This window comes from Aythya marila (assembly GCF_965140915.1).
Source record: "Aythya marila genome assembly, chromosome: W".
Classification (NCBI taxonomy): domain Eukaryota; kingdom Metazoa; phylum Chordata; class Aves; order Anseriformes; family Anatidae; genus Aythya; species Aythya marila.
This window is the reverse complement of record NC_139081.1, coordinates 4,148,681-4,165,562: the sequence shown is the minus strand read 5'-3', so window position 1 is coordinate 4,165,562 and position 16,882 is coordinate 4,148,681. Positions and strand designations below refer to the sequence as shown.

The 16,882-nt window shown below is 45.7% G+C and overlaps 1 protein-coding gene across 3 annotated transcripts in view; it reads right to left on the bottom strand.

Annotated features, from left to right (window-relative positions):
* The window catches only part of LOC309889449 (ubiquitin-associated protein 2-like), a 117,152-nt gene that overhangs the window by 31,348 nt on the left and 68,922 nt on the right, over positions 1 to 16,882 (bottom strand). For all 3 annotated transcript variants that reach the window (XM_082782302.1, XM_082782300.1, XM_082782301.1), the window contains 2 exons: positions 15,717 to 15,769; positions 8,461 to 8,528 (listed from right to left, as the gene is read on the bottom strand). In XM_082782302.1, the coding sequence (XP_082638428.1) occupies positions 8,461 to 8,528; positions 15,717 to 15,769 (121 nt within the window). The remainder of the gene's footprint in view (positions 1 to 8,460; positions 8,529 to 15,716; positions 15,770 to 16,882) is intronic.

The following is a 16,882-nucleotide window of genomic DNA, read 5'->3' as shown; positions in this document are numbered from 1 at the left end:
TACTTTTCTGTGTGGATATGTTGTATGTAGCCCACTCTCTGTTTTCTTTTTTCCTTTACATCCGATCACAGAAAGTGTTGAAGTCTGTGCTTGTTTTTTTTTTCATGTTGTGCTGTAACATACTGGCCTTCAGTTTTTTTTGGTATTCAGGCCCGGCATTGTTATCCTCCCGGTCTCATGGAGATTATCTTATTGAAAATATTAAGAATTACAGCGCCTTCTTTTTTGCCCCCAGCAGTCAATCAGTGAATAATATCGGGTGTGGTGCCTTCTACTTTTCTCCCTGTGGGCTAATTACAGCAGCCTTTCAGTATCTTGGATACCCCTGGTCAGATATTATCCTCCTATTACTAGGTCTAGTGTTTGTCTTCTTCCCCAAGGTAAAGCAATTTATTAAGAATATTATCCAAGGACCTGTCCCCAGACAAAGTTGTGGGTGGCAAGGTGTGTGGGGGGATTTGGGCAGGTACCTATCACGGTTTTCTCCTCCAATGGTTCTAAATTTCACCCCTGAACAAGTACAAAATCCAAGAAAACTGGTACAATGTTTGAAAGATGTATGCCCTGACCCTGGCAATACTAGAGAACTCCACCAGCTTGCTGCGCTCTGCTGGGGTCTGGCTTACGCCTATCAGATGTCAATTAACATTGCCCAGCACCCTCAAGGGGATAGGGAGGTTCTTGAATTTGATGATGAGACAGCACACATTGTGACCACCCCAGAGGACCGACCATCTATGGTATCAGTCGCCCCTATAGTAAAGACAAAACAGTGGAAACGGAGATCAGGTCGTTTAGTAAGGGAAGAAGCTCCTCCTACAGATGAGGGAGAAGAGGAAAAGGCAAGCGGCTCTAAAGCAGCGTTATCACGGCAACATCACGAAGAAGAGACTGAAATCATAGATGAATCAGAAACTACTCGGTCTCTATCCTTGAGTGAGCTGCGAGAAATACGAAAAGACTTCAGTCGCCATCCAGGTGAGCACATCCTCACTTGGCTGCTTCGATGCTGGGATAGTGGGGCCAATACCCAACAGCTAGAAGGCAATGAAGCCAAGCAGCTGGGATCCCTTTCTAGAGAAAGGCTCATTGATAGAGTAATTGGAAGAGAGGCACAAGTTATCAGCCTCTGGAGGCGAATCCTAACAGCTGTGAAAGAAAGGTATCCCCACAAAGAGGATATTGTCTACCAGGTAAGCAAATGGACCACTATGGATAAGGGCCTCCAGCAGCTTCGGGAATTAGCTGTGCTGGAGATGCTTTATAGTGATTTAAACAATGCCCAGGCACCTAAAGACCCCGATGAAGTCCAATGCACAGCGTCCATGTGGCGGAAGTTTGTACAGGCTGCACCCCCAACACATGCCAGCACACTGGCAGTCATGGGTTGGGACGAGGGGATGGGGCCAACTGTGGACAACGTGTCCAATCAACTTCATAAATATAAAGAAAATCTCTCTGCTCCAGTACGGGGCTGCATTTCAGCTGTGGAGAGACTGTCCCAACGGTTAGATGAACACATAGCTTCGTCCTCACCTAGACGGAAAAATCTTTTGGCCATCAAGCGCCAGCAGTCTCCGGCTCAAACAAGGGAGAATCCGGGACGCACACCGCGAGGTACCTTGTGGTTTTATTTACGTGACCACGGGGAAGATATGAGGAAGTGGGACGGTGAACCGACCTCGGCCCTAGCTGCTCGGGTACGTGAGCTACGGAAAGATACAGCAGCAACAAAGAGGGCCCCTAGGAGGATTGCTGCCCCAGTTTCTGTTGAACAGTCCCCCAGAGGCAGTAGAAGGAATAGTATTACTCCTGACCCTGACGAAGAGACTTCTGCTTCACATTTGGAAGAATTAATTGATAGATACTCCGACCAGGACTAGTGGGGCCCTGCCTCTGGCCAGGTAGAGGAGAGGGACAACCGGATTTACTGGACTGTGTGGATTCGATGGCCTGGCACACCGGAACCGCAAAAAGCTTTAGTGGACACAGGCGCACAGTGTACCCTAATGCCGTCAGGCCACCAAGGGGCAGAACCCATCTCTATCTCTGGAGTGACGGGGGGATCCCAAGAGCTAACCGTATTGGAAGCTGAAGTGAGTCTAACTGGGAATGAGTGGCAAAAGCACCCCATCGTGACTGGCCCAGAGGCTCCGTGCATCCTCGGCATAGACTACCTCAGGAAAGGGTACTTCAAGGATCCAAAAGGGTACCGGTGGGCTTTTGGCATAGCTGCCTTGAGCACAGAGAAGATTAAGCAGCTGTCTACCCTGCCTGGTCTCTCACAAGACCCTTCTGCTGTAGGATTGCTGAGGATTGAAGAACAGCAAGTGCCAATTGTGACTACAACTGTGCACCGGCGGCAATATCGCACCAACCGAGACTCCCTGATTCCTATCCATGAGTTAGTTCACCATCTGGAGAGCCAAGGAGTGATCAGCAAGACTCATTTGCCTTTTAACAGACCTATATGGCCAGTGCGAAAGTCCAATGGCGAGTGGAGGCTAACAGTGGACTATCGGGGCCTGAATGAAGTCACACCACCACTAAGTGCAGCAGTGCCAGACATGCTAGAACTCCAGTATGAACTAGAGTCAAAGGCAGCCAAGTGGTATGCTACAATCGATATTGCTAATGCATTTTTCTCTATCCCTCTAGCAGCAGCATGCAGGCCACAATTTGCTTTCACATGGAGGGGCATTCAGTATACTTGGAATCGACTGCCCCAGGGGTGGAAACACAGCCCTACTGTCCTGGTTTCAGTTAGAACAGAATTAATTTTCTTCCTAGTAGCTGGTGGAATGCTGTGTTTTGGCTTAGGATGAGAAGAGTGCTGATAACACCCCGATGTTTTAATTGTTGCAGAGCAGTGCTTATACCAAGCCAAGGACATCTCAGCCTTTTGCTCTGTCCTGCCAACAGGCAGGCTGGGGGTGCAGTAAGAGCTGGGAGGGGACAGACCCAGGACAGGTGACCCAAACTAGCCAAAGGGGTATTCCATACCATCTGACGTCATGCTAAACAATATATAGGGGTGGCTAGCCGGGGGAGGGGGCCAGACTGCTCGGGGTTAGGCTGGGCATCGGTCAGCGGGTAGTGAGCAATTACATTGTGCATCACTTGTTTGTACATATTATTAGTAGTAGTACTATTATCACCATTGTATTATTATTATTATTATTATTATTATTGTTGTTGTTGTTGTTGTTGTTGTTGTTGTTGTTATTGTTATTACTATTTTCCTGTCTTATTAAACTGTCTTTATCTCAACTCACGGGCTTCACTTTCCATCTCTCTCCCCCGTCCCAGAGAGGGAGGGGGAGGGTGAGCGAATGGCTGCGTGGTGTTTAGCTGCCGGCCGGGTTAAACCACGACACCTACCATCTGCCATGGACTGATCCAGACGACACTGGAACAGGGGAACGCTCCTGAACACCTGCAGTACATCGATGATATCATCGTATGGGGTAACACAGCAGAAGAAGTTTTTGGGAAAGGGAAGAAAATAATTCAAATTCTCCTGAAAGCTGGCTTTGCCATTAAACAGAATAAGGTCAAGGGACCTGCACAGGAAATCCAGTTCTTGGGGGTAAAATGGCAGGATGGACGTCGCCACATTCCGACGGATGTGATCAACAAAATAACAGTTATGTCTCCGCCAACTAGCAAAAACGAAACACAAGCTTTCCTAGGCCTTGTGGGATTTTGGAGAATGCATGTGCCAGGCTATAGTCAGCTTGTGAGTCCTCTATATCGAGTGACTCGAAAGAGGAACTCTTTTGAGTGGGGCCCCGAGCAACAACAGGCCTTTGAACAACTCAAACAAGAAATAGCTCGTGCAGTAGCCCTTGGGCCTGTCCGTACTGGACCAGCTGTGCAAAACATACTGTACACTGCAGCTGGGGAGCATGGGCTCACCTGGAGCCTCTGGCAGAAGACCCCAGGAGAAACTCGAGGCTGACCTCTGGGGTTCTGGAGCTGGGGCTATTGAGGATCAGAAGCCAATTACACCCCAACTGAAAAGGAAATATTAACAGCATATGAGGGGATTCGAGCCGCTTCAGAAGTTGTTGGTACAGAAGCACAACTTCTCTTGGCCCCACGGCTACCTGTGTTACATTGGATGTTCGAAGAGAAAATCCCCACTACACATCATGCAACCGATGCTACGTGGAGTAAATGGGTAGCGTTAATTATACAGCGGGCTCGAATGGGGAAACCCAACCGCCCGGGAATCCTGGAAGAGATTATGGACTGGCCAGAGGGCAGGGATTTCAGAGCACCAACAGAAGAAGTAACTCGTGCTGAAGAGGCACCGACATACAATGAGTTGCCAGAAGACAGAAAGCAGTATGTGTTGTTTACTGACAGATCCTGCCGTATGGTAGGGAGCCATCGGAAGTGGAAAGCTGCTGTGTGGAGTCCCACACGACAAGTTGTGGAGGCCATGGAAGGGGAAGGTGAGTCGAGTCAGTATGCAGAAGTGAAAGCTATACAACTGGCCCTAGAAATTGCTGAAAGAGAAAAGTGGCTGGTACTGTATCTCTACACTGACTCATGGATGGTGGCAAATGCGCTGTGGGGGTGGCTGCGACAATGGAAACAGAACAACTGGCAGCACAGAGGTAAACCTATCTGGGCTGCTACCCTGTGGCAAGATATTGCTGCCTGGGTAGAAAACCTGGTTGTAAAGGTACGTCATGTAGATGCCCATATGCCTAATAATCGTGCTACCGAAGAACATCAGAACAACGAAGAAGTAGATCGAGCTTCAAAAATTGAAATAGCTCAGGTGGACCTGGACTGGGGACGTAAGGGTGAGCTGTTTGTAGCTCGATGGGCCCATGAAACATCAGGACATCTGGGGAGGGATGCCACATACAGATGGGCTCGTGATCGAGGGGTGGACCTGACCATTGAGGCCATCACACAGGTTACCCATCAGTGTGAGACCTGTGCTGCAATCAAACGAGCCATGAGGGTAAAGTCTCCCTGGAATAGGGGGAGATGGCTTGGATTTCGATATGGTGAGGCCTGGCAGATTGACTACATCGGACCACTCCCACAAACCCGCCAAGGTAAACGTTACATACTCACCATGGTAGAAGCAACTACTGGGTGGCTGGAAACATACCCTGTAAACCATGCCACGGCCCGAAACACTATCTTGGGCCTGGAAAGACAAGTGCTGTGGCGACATGGTACACCAGAAAGGATTGAGTCCGACAATGGCAGTCACTTCCGAAACAATTTGATCACTTCCTGGGCCAAGAGACATGGCATTGAATGGGTGTATCATATCCCTTATCACCCACAAGCCTCTGGGAAGGTTGAGAGGTACAATGGACTGTTAAAAACTATGCTGCGAGCATTGGGTGCTGGGACATGGAAACATTGGGATATAAATCTACCAGAGGCCACTTGGCTAGTTAACAACAGGGGGTCTGAAAGCCGTCCTGGTCCTGCTGAAACAAAACCCCTACACGCGGTGAAAGAAGCTAAAGTCCCTGTAGTGCATGTGGGGAAGTGGATGGGGAAGGCACTGTGGGTTGCCCCTGCCATGGGAAAAGGCAAACCCACTCGTGGGATTGTCTTTGCCCAAGGACCAGGGTATACCCGGTGGGTAATGCAGAAAGATGGGGATATCAAGTGTGTGCCTCAAGGAGATTTAACACTGGGAGAAAATTAATCTGTCATCCAAGTTATGTGTTGTAGGAGGACACTGCAGAACCAATGACATGTCAACTTTGCAAGGAACCGGGCAAGTGCAACAGTGATGTGAGCTAAGCTGGTGCTGGTGTCAAGAAAACCAACTTCGCCTGCCCTGAGTGACCACTTTGGCAGATGAAGCTGAAACCATCAACAGTTTTTATGAGCATTTTGGGAAAAGACCTATAGCATAAAGAGAAGTACAGACATAAAAATGCTTCAATGGACAGAAAACAATGGTGATGAGAACATCTATATACTAAACTGTACCTGATTGTGACACAAATGTTATGGAATAAGGGGTGGAAGTTGTATTGGGTCTGTCTGAGCTGGAGTCACCATTTCCCTGCAGCAGTCCGCACAGTGCTGTACTCTGCACTCGTAGCTGGAACAGCACTGATATCACTCCAGTGTTGTGTCTATTGCTGCGTAGTGCTGGCACAGCATCAGGACTCCTTCCAAGCCCCCAAGAGCCAGCAGGCTGGGGGTGGGCAAGTGATGGGGAGGGGACATTGCTGGGGCAGCTGACCTAAACCAACCAAAGGGATATTCCATAACACCTGATGTCACACTCAGCAATAAAAGGGGGGGGCTCTCGTGGGGGAGGGGGCTGTTCCTCCTGAACAACCACTACGCGTTTGAGGCCCTGCTTCCCAGGACGTGGCCGAACACCACTCGCTGATGGGAAGTAGAGAATAATTTTTTCTCTCTCTGTGCTTCCGCGCGGACTGATTGCTTCTTTTGTCTCTGTTTTATCTTCCCCATTCCCTTTCCCTTTAATTAAACCTTTCTCATCTCAAACCTCGAGTTCTCTGTGTTGTATTTCCTCCCCCTTCCTCTTTGAGGAGAGGGGGAGTGAGAGAGCGGTTGTGGTGGAGCTCGGCTGCCCACCTGAGTAAAACCACTACACCAGTACAGGATGGAGATTCTCCTTAGTCCTCCTTTTTGTGTTGATGTATTTGTAAAAAGATTTTTTGTTGTCTTTAACGGCAGTAGCCAGATTGAGATGAAGATGAGCTTTGGCCTTCCTAATTTTGTCCCTGCACAGCCTCGCTACATCCTTATAGTCCTCCTCAGTGGCCCGCTCTTTTTTCCAAAGATTATAAACCCTCTTTTTTCTCCTAAGCTCAAGCTGCAACTCTTTGTTGAGCCAGGCTGGTCTTCTTCCATGCCAGCTCATCTTTGGGCACACGGGGACAGACCATTCCTGCGCCATTAAGATTTCCCTCTTGAAGTGCACCCAGCCTTCCTGGACTCCTCTGCCCTTCAGAACCGCCTCCCAAGGGCCTCTACCAACCAGTGTCCTGAGCAGCTCAAAGTCAGCCCTCCGGAAGTCCAATACAGCGGTTTTACTGGTCCCCTTCCTGGCCTCGTCAAGAACAGTGAACTCCACCATTTCGTGGTCACTCTGACCAAGACACCTTCCGACCACCACATCTCCCACCAGTCCTTCTCTGTTTGTGAAGAGAAGGTCTAGCGGGGTGCCACCCCTGGTAGGCTCACTAACCAGCTGCGTCAGGAAGCTATCTTCCATGCTCTCCAGAAACCTCCTAGACTGCTTTCTCTGGGCTGTGTTGTGCTTCCAGAATATGTCTGGGAAGTTGAAGTCCCCCACAAGAACAAGCGCTGAAGATTTCACAACTTCTGTCAGCTGCCTGTAGAACTCCTCATCCGTCTCCTCATCCTGGTTCGGCGGTCTATAACAGACCCCCGACCAGGATGCTAGCCTTGTTGGCCTTCCCGCCGATCCTAACCCAAAGGGACTCGACCTTGTCATTCCCAGCCTCGAGTTCCACAACATCAAAAGATTCTCTAATATAGAGAGCCATACCACCACCCCTTCTGTGCTGCCTGTCCCTTCTGAAGAGGTTATAGCCAGGCATTGCAGCACTGCAGTCATGAGACTGGTCCCACCACGTCTCCGTGATGGCAACCAAGTCGTAGCCTGCCTGCTGCACGATGGCTTCCAGCTCCTCCTGTTTGTTACCCATGCTGCGTGCATTGTTGTAGATGCACTTCAGCTGGGCCATTGCCTTCTCTCCCGGCCTTGCCATTGTTCCCCCTGGCACAGCTCCAACAAGCCTTGTTTCAGCCCCATCCTCCATCTTACCTAGTTTAAGGTAAGTTCTCAGTATTATTCTCAGTTCTCAGTATTATCCTAGTTCTCAGTATTATCCTCATGGATTTGGTAAGTTTGGCTACACATCCATAGACCAAAACCAGGATTATAAGTAATACAGGAACCCACAGAACCAACTATTTGCAAGCAAGGTTAAGCTGCTTTCAAAACTGTAAAAGCCAATCTCTGACCAGGGCCATCCTCATGTTTCATAGAATCACAGAATTGTCTAGGTTGGAAGAGACCTCAAGATCATCGAGTCCAACCTCTGACCTAACACTAACAAGTTCTCCACTAAACCATATCACTAAGCTCTACATCTAAACATCTTTTAAAGACCTCCAGGGATGGTGACTCAACCACTTCCCTGGGCAGCCCATTCCAATGCCTAACAACCCTCTCGGTAAAGAAGTTCTTCCTAACATCCAACCTAAAACACCCCTGGCGCAACTTTAGCCCATTCCCCCTCATCCTGTCACCAGGCACATGGGAGAATAGACCAACATCCAACATCACAGACAACATGGGTGAACAGACCAACATCATCCAACATCTGCTTTAATATGTGCAAGATAACATTGCTTCAGTAGCAGAAGCTTTTTAAGATATAGGAGAAATGGGGAAGAGCTTACCTTTGCCCAGGAGTCACATGATTCTCAGCTGGAACAGAGGAAGCAGTAAAGACTTTTGTTTCAGAAAGCTGAAAAAGAAAAAAATAATCATACAAATGTTCTTGCACCTCACTGCTGCAATATCTGAAGAAGTTCCATCCTGGTCATGTACTGCCAGATAAAAGTAAATGCCAAACTACTTCTACAACCAGTTATGCTGCAGCTGTGCTTAAAAAGACAAAAAAAAAAAACATAGTGAAACTTCAGCAAAGTCTTTACCACAGAATCAAGTACCGATTTAATTAGTGTTAGGAAATTTGATCTACTGAACACACAGAATGATATACCATGGTACCTACTCTAGTTTGGGCAATAATAACTGAAAAATATTCCAGTAGAAACTACTTAATGTGGCAGTATATTATCAGCATAAAGATAACTTTTGTGGACACAATTTAGGATGCCATAGAGCAATAAATCCCCCTGCAGAAGTCTAAGGCACTGCACTGTTCCCCTTTACTCACTTCACCTATCCCTTTGTTTTACATGTCAGCTCACCCCACCAGCAGAGGCAGGTTTGCACCCAGGTGTATACCAGGAACTAGCATTCAAGGTTCCTTCTTGGCATTTTTGCTAGGGATAGCAATAACATCTTAAACTCTTTGCTCTGCAAGCATGAGTTTGAAAACAATAATAAAGGAAGAGGCATGTAGATGTATGCACTAGTACAACCAGTTAGTCCATCCACAGCAGAAGCCTGTAGTGTTTACACCATTCTGTTACAATAGATAGCTGCACACATAGGAGGAAAAGGGGAGGAGGGCTGGCTGGTTGGTTTAGGGAGTGGGGAGGGCAAAGGGGGTGATTATTTTTTATAGCTTTCTTTTTAAAAATAGCTACACACTACAACTTTGTAGGGCTAATTCGCTTCTGTTGACAGGAATACTTATAACCAAAATAGGTTTTAAGCCAATACAGGTTGGGTTCAACAAGATAAAAAATACACATATAATGGTAATATTTTAAATTCACAGAATCACAGAATCACAGAATTTCTAGGTTGGAAGAGACCTCAAGATCATCGAGTCCAACCTCTGACCTACCACTAACAGTCCCCACTAAAACATATCACTAAGCTCTACATCTAAACGTCTTTTAAAGACTTCCAGGGATGGTGACTCCACCACTTCCCTGGGCAGCCTGTTCCAATGTCTAAAAACCCTTTCGGTAAAGAAGTTCTTCCTAACATCTAACCTAAAACTCCCCTGGCGCAACTTTAGCCCATTCCCCCTCGTCCTGTCACCAGGCACGTGGGAGAACAGACCAACCCCCACCTCACTACAGCCTCCTTTAAGGTATCTGTAAAGAGCAATAAGGTCGCCCCTGAGCCTCCTTTTCTCCAGGCTGAACAAGCCCAGCTCCCTCAGCCGCTCCTCGTAGGACTTGTTCTCCAGGCCCCTCACCAGCTTCGTCGCCCTTCTCTGGACCCACTCAAGCACCTCGATGTCCTTCTTGTAGCAAGGGGCCCAAAACTGAACACAGTACTCGAGGTGCGGCCTCACCAGAGCCGAGTACAGGGGGACGATCACCTCCCTAGCCCTGCTGGTCACACTGTTCCTGATACAAGCCAGGATGCCGTTGGCCTTTTTGGCCACCTGAGCACACTGCTGGCTCATATTCAGCCAACTATCCACCAATACTCCCAGGTCCTTCTCTGCCTGGCAGCTCTCCAACCACTCATCTCCCAGCCTGTAGCTCTGCTTGGGGTTATTGCGCCCCAGGTGCAGGACCCGGCACTTGGCCTTGTTAAACTTCATACAGTTGGCCTCAGCCCATCGGTGCAGCCTATCCAGATCCTCCTGCAGAGCCTTCCTACCATCAAGCAGATCGACACGCGCATAGCTTGGTGTCATCTGCAAACTTACTGAGGGTGCACTCAATGCCCTCGTCCAGATCATCGATGAAGATATTAAAGAGGACCGGCCCCAGCACCGAGCCCTGGGGAACGCCACTAGTGACTGGCCTCCAACTGGACTTGACTCCATTTACCACGACTCTTTGGGCCCGGCTATCCAGCCAGTTTCTAACCCAACGAAGTGTGCGCCAGTCCAAGTCAAGAGCAGCCAGTTTCTTGAAGAGAATGCTGTGGGAGACGGTGTCAAAAGCCTTACTGAAGTCAAGGTAGACCACATCCACAGCCTTTCCCTCATCCACCCAGCGCGTCACTTTGTCATAGAAGGAGATCAGGTTCGTCAAGCAGGATCTGCCTTTCATAAACCCATGCTGACTGGGCCTGATCGCCTGCTTGCCCTGCAAGTGCTGCATGATGACTCTCAAGAGGATCTGCTCCATGAGCTTCCCTGGCACTGAGGTCAAACTGACAGGCCTGTAGTTGCCCGGGTCTGCCCTCCGGCCCTTCTTGTAGATGGGCGTCACATTTGCTAGCCGCCAGTCAACTGGGACCTCCCCCGATAGCCAGGACTGCTGATAAATGATGGACAGTGGCTTGGCCAGCTCCTCTGCCAGTTCTCTCAGTACCCTTGGGTGGATCCCATCCAGCCCCATTGATTTGTGCACATCCAAGTGCCGTAGCAGGTCACCAACCAGTTCTTCGTGGATAGTGAAGGCCACATCCTGCTCCCCATCCCCTTCCACCAGCTCAGGGTACTGGGTATCCAGAGAACAACCGGTATTGCCGCTAAAGACTGAGGCAAAGAAGGCATTGAGCACTTCCGCCTTTTCCTCATCTCTTGTAACTAAGTTTCCCCCTGCATCCAGTAAAGGATGGAGATTCTCCTTAGTCCTCCTTTTTGTGTTGATGTATTTATAGAAACGCTTTTTGTTATCTTTAACGGCAGTAGCCAGATTGAGCTCCAGATGAGCTTTGGCCTTCCTAATTTTGTCCCTGCACAGCCTCGCTACATCCTTATAGTCCTCCCTAGTGGCCTGCCCACTTTTCCAAAGATTATAAACCCTCTTTTTTCTCCTAAGCTCAAGCCACAATTCTCTGTTGAGCCAGGCTGGTCTTCTTCCCCGCCAGCTCGTCTTTGGGCACATGGGAACAGACCGCTCCTGTGCCATTAAGATTTCCCTCTTGAAGAGCGCCCAGCCTTCCTGGACCCCTCTGCCCTTCAGAACCGCCTCCCAAGGGACTCCACCAACTAGTGTCCTGAGCAGCTCAAAGTCAGCCCTCTGGAAGTCCAATACAGCGGTTTTACTGGTCCCCTTCCTGGCCTCGCCAAGAATAGTGAACTCCACCATTTCGTGGTCACTCTGCCCAAGACAGCTCCCGACAATCACATCCTCCACCAGTCCTTCTCTGTTTGTGAAGAGAAGGTCTAGCGGGGCACCACCCCTAGTTAAGGGTGATTTTCTGGAAATTTAACTACTATGGTGTAACTTTGCATTCTGAATAGCTTGGTTATTCTTTACTCGAACAGTTACAAAGGATCCTTTTAGAAGGGGACATCTGACTATAGCTCTTGCAGGAAATTACGCCTTTTTAATTGCATACGCTGCTAGTGGCCCAGTTTAAAAGCACATCACGGATACCAGCCAATTTCACCTGCCATCCCATGGGCAGCTCTGCTGAACACACACATCCATCCATGCATGCATGTGTTCAACTGACTGGGCTACTGTGAATCGCTGCTGATTTAAGCTGTCTGGAGCTGAGTGGGAAGTGATAGCTCCCACTCAGAGGCAAAGTTCATTTTTTTTCCTCATACACTGCTACAACTCTCTTACTCACACCACAGTGGGTCATGAAAAACTGAAACTCACCACAGTTCCTCCATTTCCCTCCCTTCCATCGCTGCCAAGACAAAGTATTTTAATCCCATCTTTTTGGAACTTTTCTCAGCTCTGTCCTGTGCATCACACTGCAAGCCTGCAACTCGATGGACTGATCAAAGCTTACAAGGAATCAACTCATTATGTGATCAAAAAGCCTCTTCCTTTACTGTTCAGCCCTTTCTCAACTACATGTGTTATTTTAGAACACCTTGTACTGTACTTTTTGTAGCATTATGAGATTCCTGCATTATACAGCATAAGGAGGTCAACTAATAGCAGAGCAACAGCTCTGATCTGCAATCCCTTGGTTAAATAAATATTAAGTTATTTGTAATGTCAACAGTTTCTTCTGCCCAAACAACACAGGGAAAGACCAACTGTGGCAAAACCACTGATGAATCCTGAAAACTAAGCAAATCAAGGAGCCCAAGGATGTTTGTGACAGCCTAAAAGTATGCTCAAAGTATGCGAGAGGAAACAGTCTCCTCAAGTAAACCAGCATGCAAAATAACTCCCAAGTCTTCAGCTACCAGTTCTGCTACATTTAAATTTACACTTGCACCCTGTCCCAGCAAACTGCCACAAACTTAAATCAAGCAACTAATTCTGAAGTCTGGGGAATAATGGCATTTATCCAAACACATACTTTGTGCAGCAGCTAACAGGTTTATTTGGTTACACAGATGTATTCAGTATTTCTTATAGGTAGCATTACTGTCTTTTGACAAAGTCATTTATTCTCACCATATACCATGTTCGCAAATCTTTCACTGAGGCACTGTCAATTCCCCAGGAAACAAATGAACAATCACGAACCATTTGCATGTGGCAGCTTCACAGGGATATTTCCTCCATCTGCAGTAAAATAAATGCCTGTGCTTTTCAGTCCTTGTTCCTATTATGAAATTGTTTTCCAATCACCAAGCAGATAACACATTTAACAACTAGTTAGCTCCTCCTATGGCTAGTTAATATGAAAAGGAACAGGAAAATATATTTGAGCATTTACGGTACCTCAAAATTTGTCTGGTCCTTCACTGTCCGTGTTCTAAATGTCCCTTCAAAAAAATACAGCCTCCTATTTTCACTGCAAATAGTTTCCACCCTATTAAACATCACGCTGACAACCTACTGTACTCATTACTTCATCAAAGATAAATACCAGCCAGGACTATCAGATCACAAAGATCTAATTCTACTCAGATCAAGCAACATTAAATTTCACTCGCCTGTTCAAATACTGACCTTGCAATATATATGACTAAAGAACAAAAATTTAAACAAAAGTATTCTTCAGAAAAGCACCTGGTCTTTATCAGCAGACAGCATATACATCAGCTTCCTTGATCGTTTCAATCATTACTCACACTGCTAGACTTGTTTAATTGCACATTTAAATGTGTGGCTCCATTTTCCAGACACAGGATCATATTATGCCTTTCTGCTAGATTAGGAACTGAACACATATGCTAATCAAGTAACCCTTTTCAGATTCAGTAAACTATGCCAAAGAAATTGAAAATCTCACTCTAGCACCTCTTCTATCAGTTAATACTTTTCAACTATTTCCCCCAGTCAAAAAGTTATGAGCTGCTGAGCTGCTCTTTTTGCATCATGCATTAAAAAACACTAAAATATTTTCAGTTGCTGCTTTCCAGAAACCAGTCCCTTGTTCTGGAGATACGCCTTGCATTCTTTATTCCTATGTAAGGAAAAAAAAGGCTGAGGGGTAGCATTTGGCTATATTAAAACATTTTTCATCTGAACAAGTCATATCTAGCAGTGATCAAGATTTCTCTGCATGACTAGTTTACTTTTATTACCCAATAATTTTTTGGTTTCCCAAACATTTTATTCAGCAGTGATTTTATTTTTTACTTCCAAAACATTGATAAAGACACTAGATTGCATCTGGCCTAGGAATGGATTGCTTTGTAGCCCTCTCAGAAGTACCCACGTTCAGTAAGGATCCTCCTGCAAAAGGCTATTTGCCAAAATTTACAAGAAAGATCACAATCTACTTAGTGTGGTTTTTGGTATCATGAAATTATTTTTAAAAGACAACAAAAGATATAAAATGAAATCTCTTGCAAGGACATACTTTATCTTCACACTTAAATATAATCTTGGTCTTTAAGTAAATTAAAAGTTATTTGGACTTATTTTCCATAAAGCAACACTGAATTGCACAAACTGTATTCTGTACTTCCCTTTATTCTTTTTTTTTTTTTGACTCAGATTAATCAAATTTCCCTTTATTTTTCTCCAGGCACATTCTGGACTAATTTGCCTGCAGTTTTCCATTTCATTCTTTCTGAGCATCAACACATGAATAACTTTCTCCTAGGTTACAGGGATTCTTCCAGCTTTCCATAATTAATGAAAATTAACAACAGGATAGAGATCGTACCAGTCCTAAACAGAGTAGAGAAACAAGGCCAGACATTTTCATTGTCCTTAGCCTTCCACTAGCATCTACTGCAGAAATAGAGGACGGCTTTATAGAAACAAACAAAAAAGCAGCATTTGATGGCGGTAACCAATACAGAGAACCTAGGACTAGGTCATATTTTAGAGTTCTTTTAATTTTCTCAAAAGATATGGCCTCCTTATTGGGTAAGGACAGTTTTGTATCTGTTACGTGACCTGTTAACACATCTCTGAGGATAACACCGATGTGCCACCCTACAGGAAGCAAAAGGGATGGCTTCTGAAACAAGTTTACTCTTCAAAAAATAATCTTGAGATGATAGATGTTTCTATAAAAATGAAAAACCTCTTAAACACTAAGGTTTTCTCTCCCTATTTCTTGCTATCTCATTTGTTTTCTGAACTGCTTAATCTTTATTATGGTACTGAAAACTTAAATCACAAACAAACAATAAATGTCAAATATTTTGCAGACGTCTCTTGCCTGATAAAGAAAAAAGATTGTTCCAGTACTTTAGACAACACATCATGATGAAGCAACAGGAATGAAGCAATTAAGTATCATCTTCAGCACACTACTAGCTCTTCTTTTAATATTCTGAATATGAAGAGGACCAATTGGAACAATTATGCACATTTCAAGCAAAAAGCATCAATGATGGGTCTAAAGTTGATAGTAAGCTTCAGCACTTCAACATAAAATCTTGTGATCTTGTGATAATATGGCTTGACATCCCTACATAATATTGGAGGAGGTATGCAGATACCACCCATCAAAATTAAGCAGTAAAGAACTATAATTTGCTAATATTTAATTTGGGACAAAACATTTTATTATCCATATATAGGCCACCCAGCAAAATAAAGATATTTCTTGACTCAATTTGATTTAAAATTAAGCTTTTCTAAATATATGCTCTTAAATGGGAATTACAGCAAGAAACATCACTGCATAACTACAAGAAAGAATTAGAGCACTGAGGTTTTGAAAACAACGTAAAGACTGAAAAAGGTAAATAATGAATGCTGTCTATCTAGGAAGGGACACTTACATCTTCGTTCCAGTCTTCTGCTGTCCATTCTTCTATTGAATTCTTCCATGCTCCTATTACAATTTGGGGAAGGAAAGAAAACAGTTACCAGCTAAAAATATGTCATATTTCAACCCTTCTGCATTATAAGCATTTCTGTTTTGATTATTAGTAAAACAATGTGAGGAGATGGTGGCTGGAAACATGGGCAGCCCTAGGAAATTGGTCTGCAGATTTGAGCTTTTGAGAAGTATTTTTTTTTTTTAGCTCTGGTCTATGATTTCAGGAGTTTCTTAGCCACTGTGGTCCCAGACATAATTTACACAAAGGCATGTCTGCAACCAGTGATTAATATCAAACATTATCAAGAAGTTCCTCCCATATCCACCCCCATGACAGGGAGGGATTGCTCAGCCCCTCCACAGGATTTCCCAGCTCCATAACAAATTCATACAACCAAAACACCTGCTCTGACATCCGTAATCCCACTTTCAATGTTATGCTTCTGGAGGCTCCTTTCCAACCTGTTAACCTTCTCCTCAGGGCAGAGGGACCCAAATCCCTTCTCCTCCCAGAAGGATTTGATCTTAAAACATATATAATTGATATCATGGCAGCAGAAGAGTCAATAAGCTTCCACCGTAGCTGCAAAACATTTCTTCCCATCACTGGCAGCACAATTTGGCAAACACCAGAGCACAGCACCCAGTCCATAGCACGCAGCAAAGGTAAAACTCCAAGAAATGACCCTACAGATTTAAAAACCTGATCCCTTCCCTAGGAAACAGCAGACACAGACATGCAAGAGCAATGAACGGACTGCCAGGCCTTGCCCACCAGCATAAGCACAGGGAAGGGTAACCCAGCAACAACCTGAGCTGCCATCTGAACTACAAAACCACAAGCCAAGAAAACACCAGCATTTGAAGTTCCTGGTACCATCACCTTCATCAAGCACAAAAGCAGAAGAACTATGATTGGACTTCCATCCTTTGTTGAACCAGAAACCTCCTGGAGACACATCAGAAACAAAAGCCCCCTAAACACAGCAACAAATCCCACTTGTGGTGACAGGATCACTAAATTAGTGCTACCTTCTGTACTCTTTTAGAAAGCAGCAGCCAAGCCAGAGCAGGGCTGAACGGCACTAATCTAGTGATCTAGGCCAACCACAGAGAGATACACAC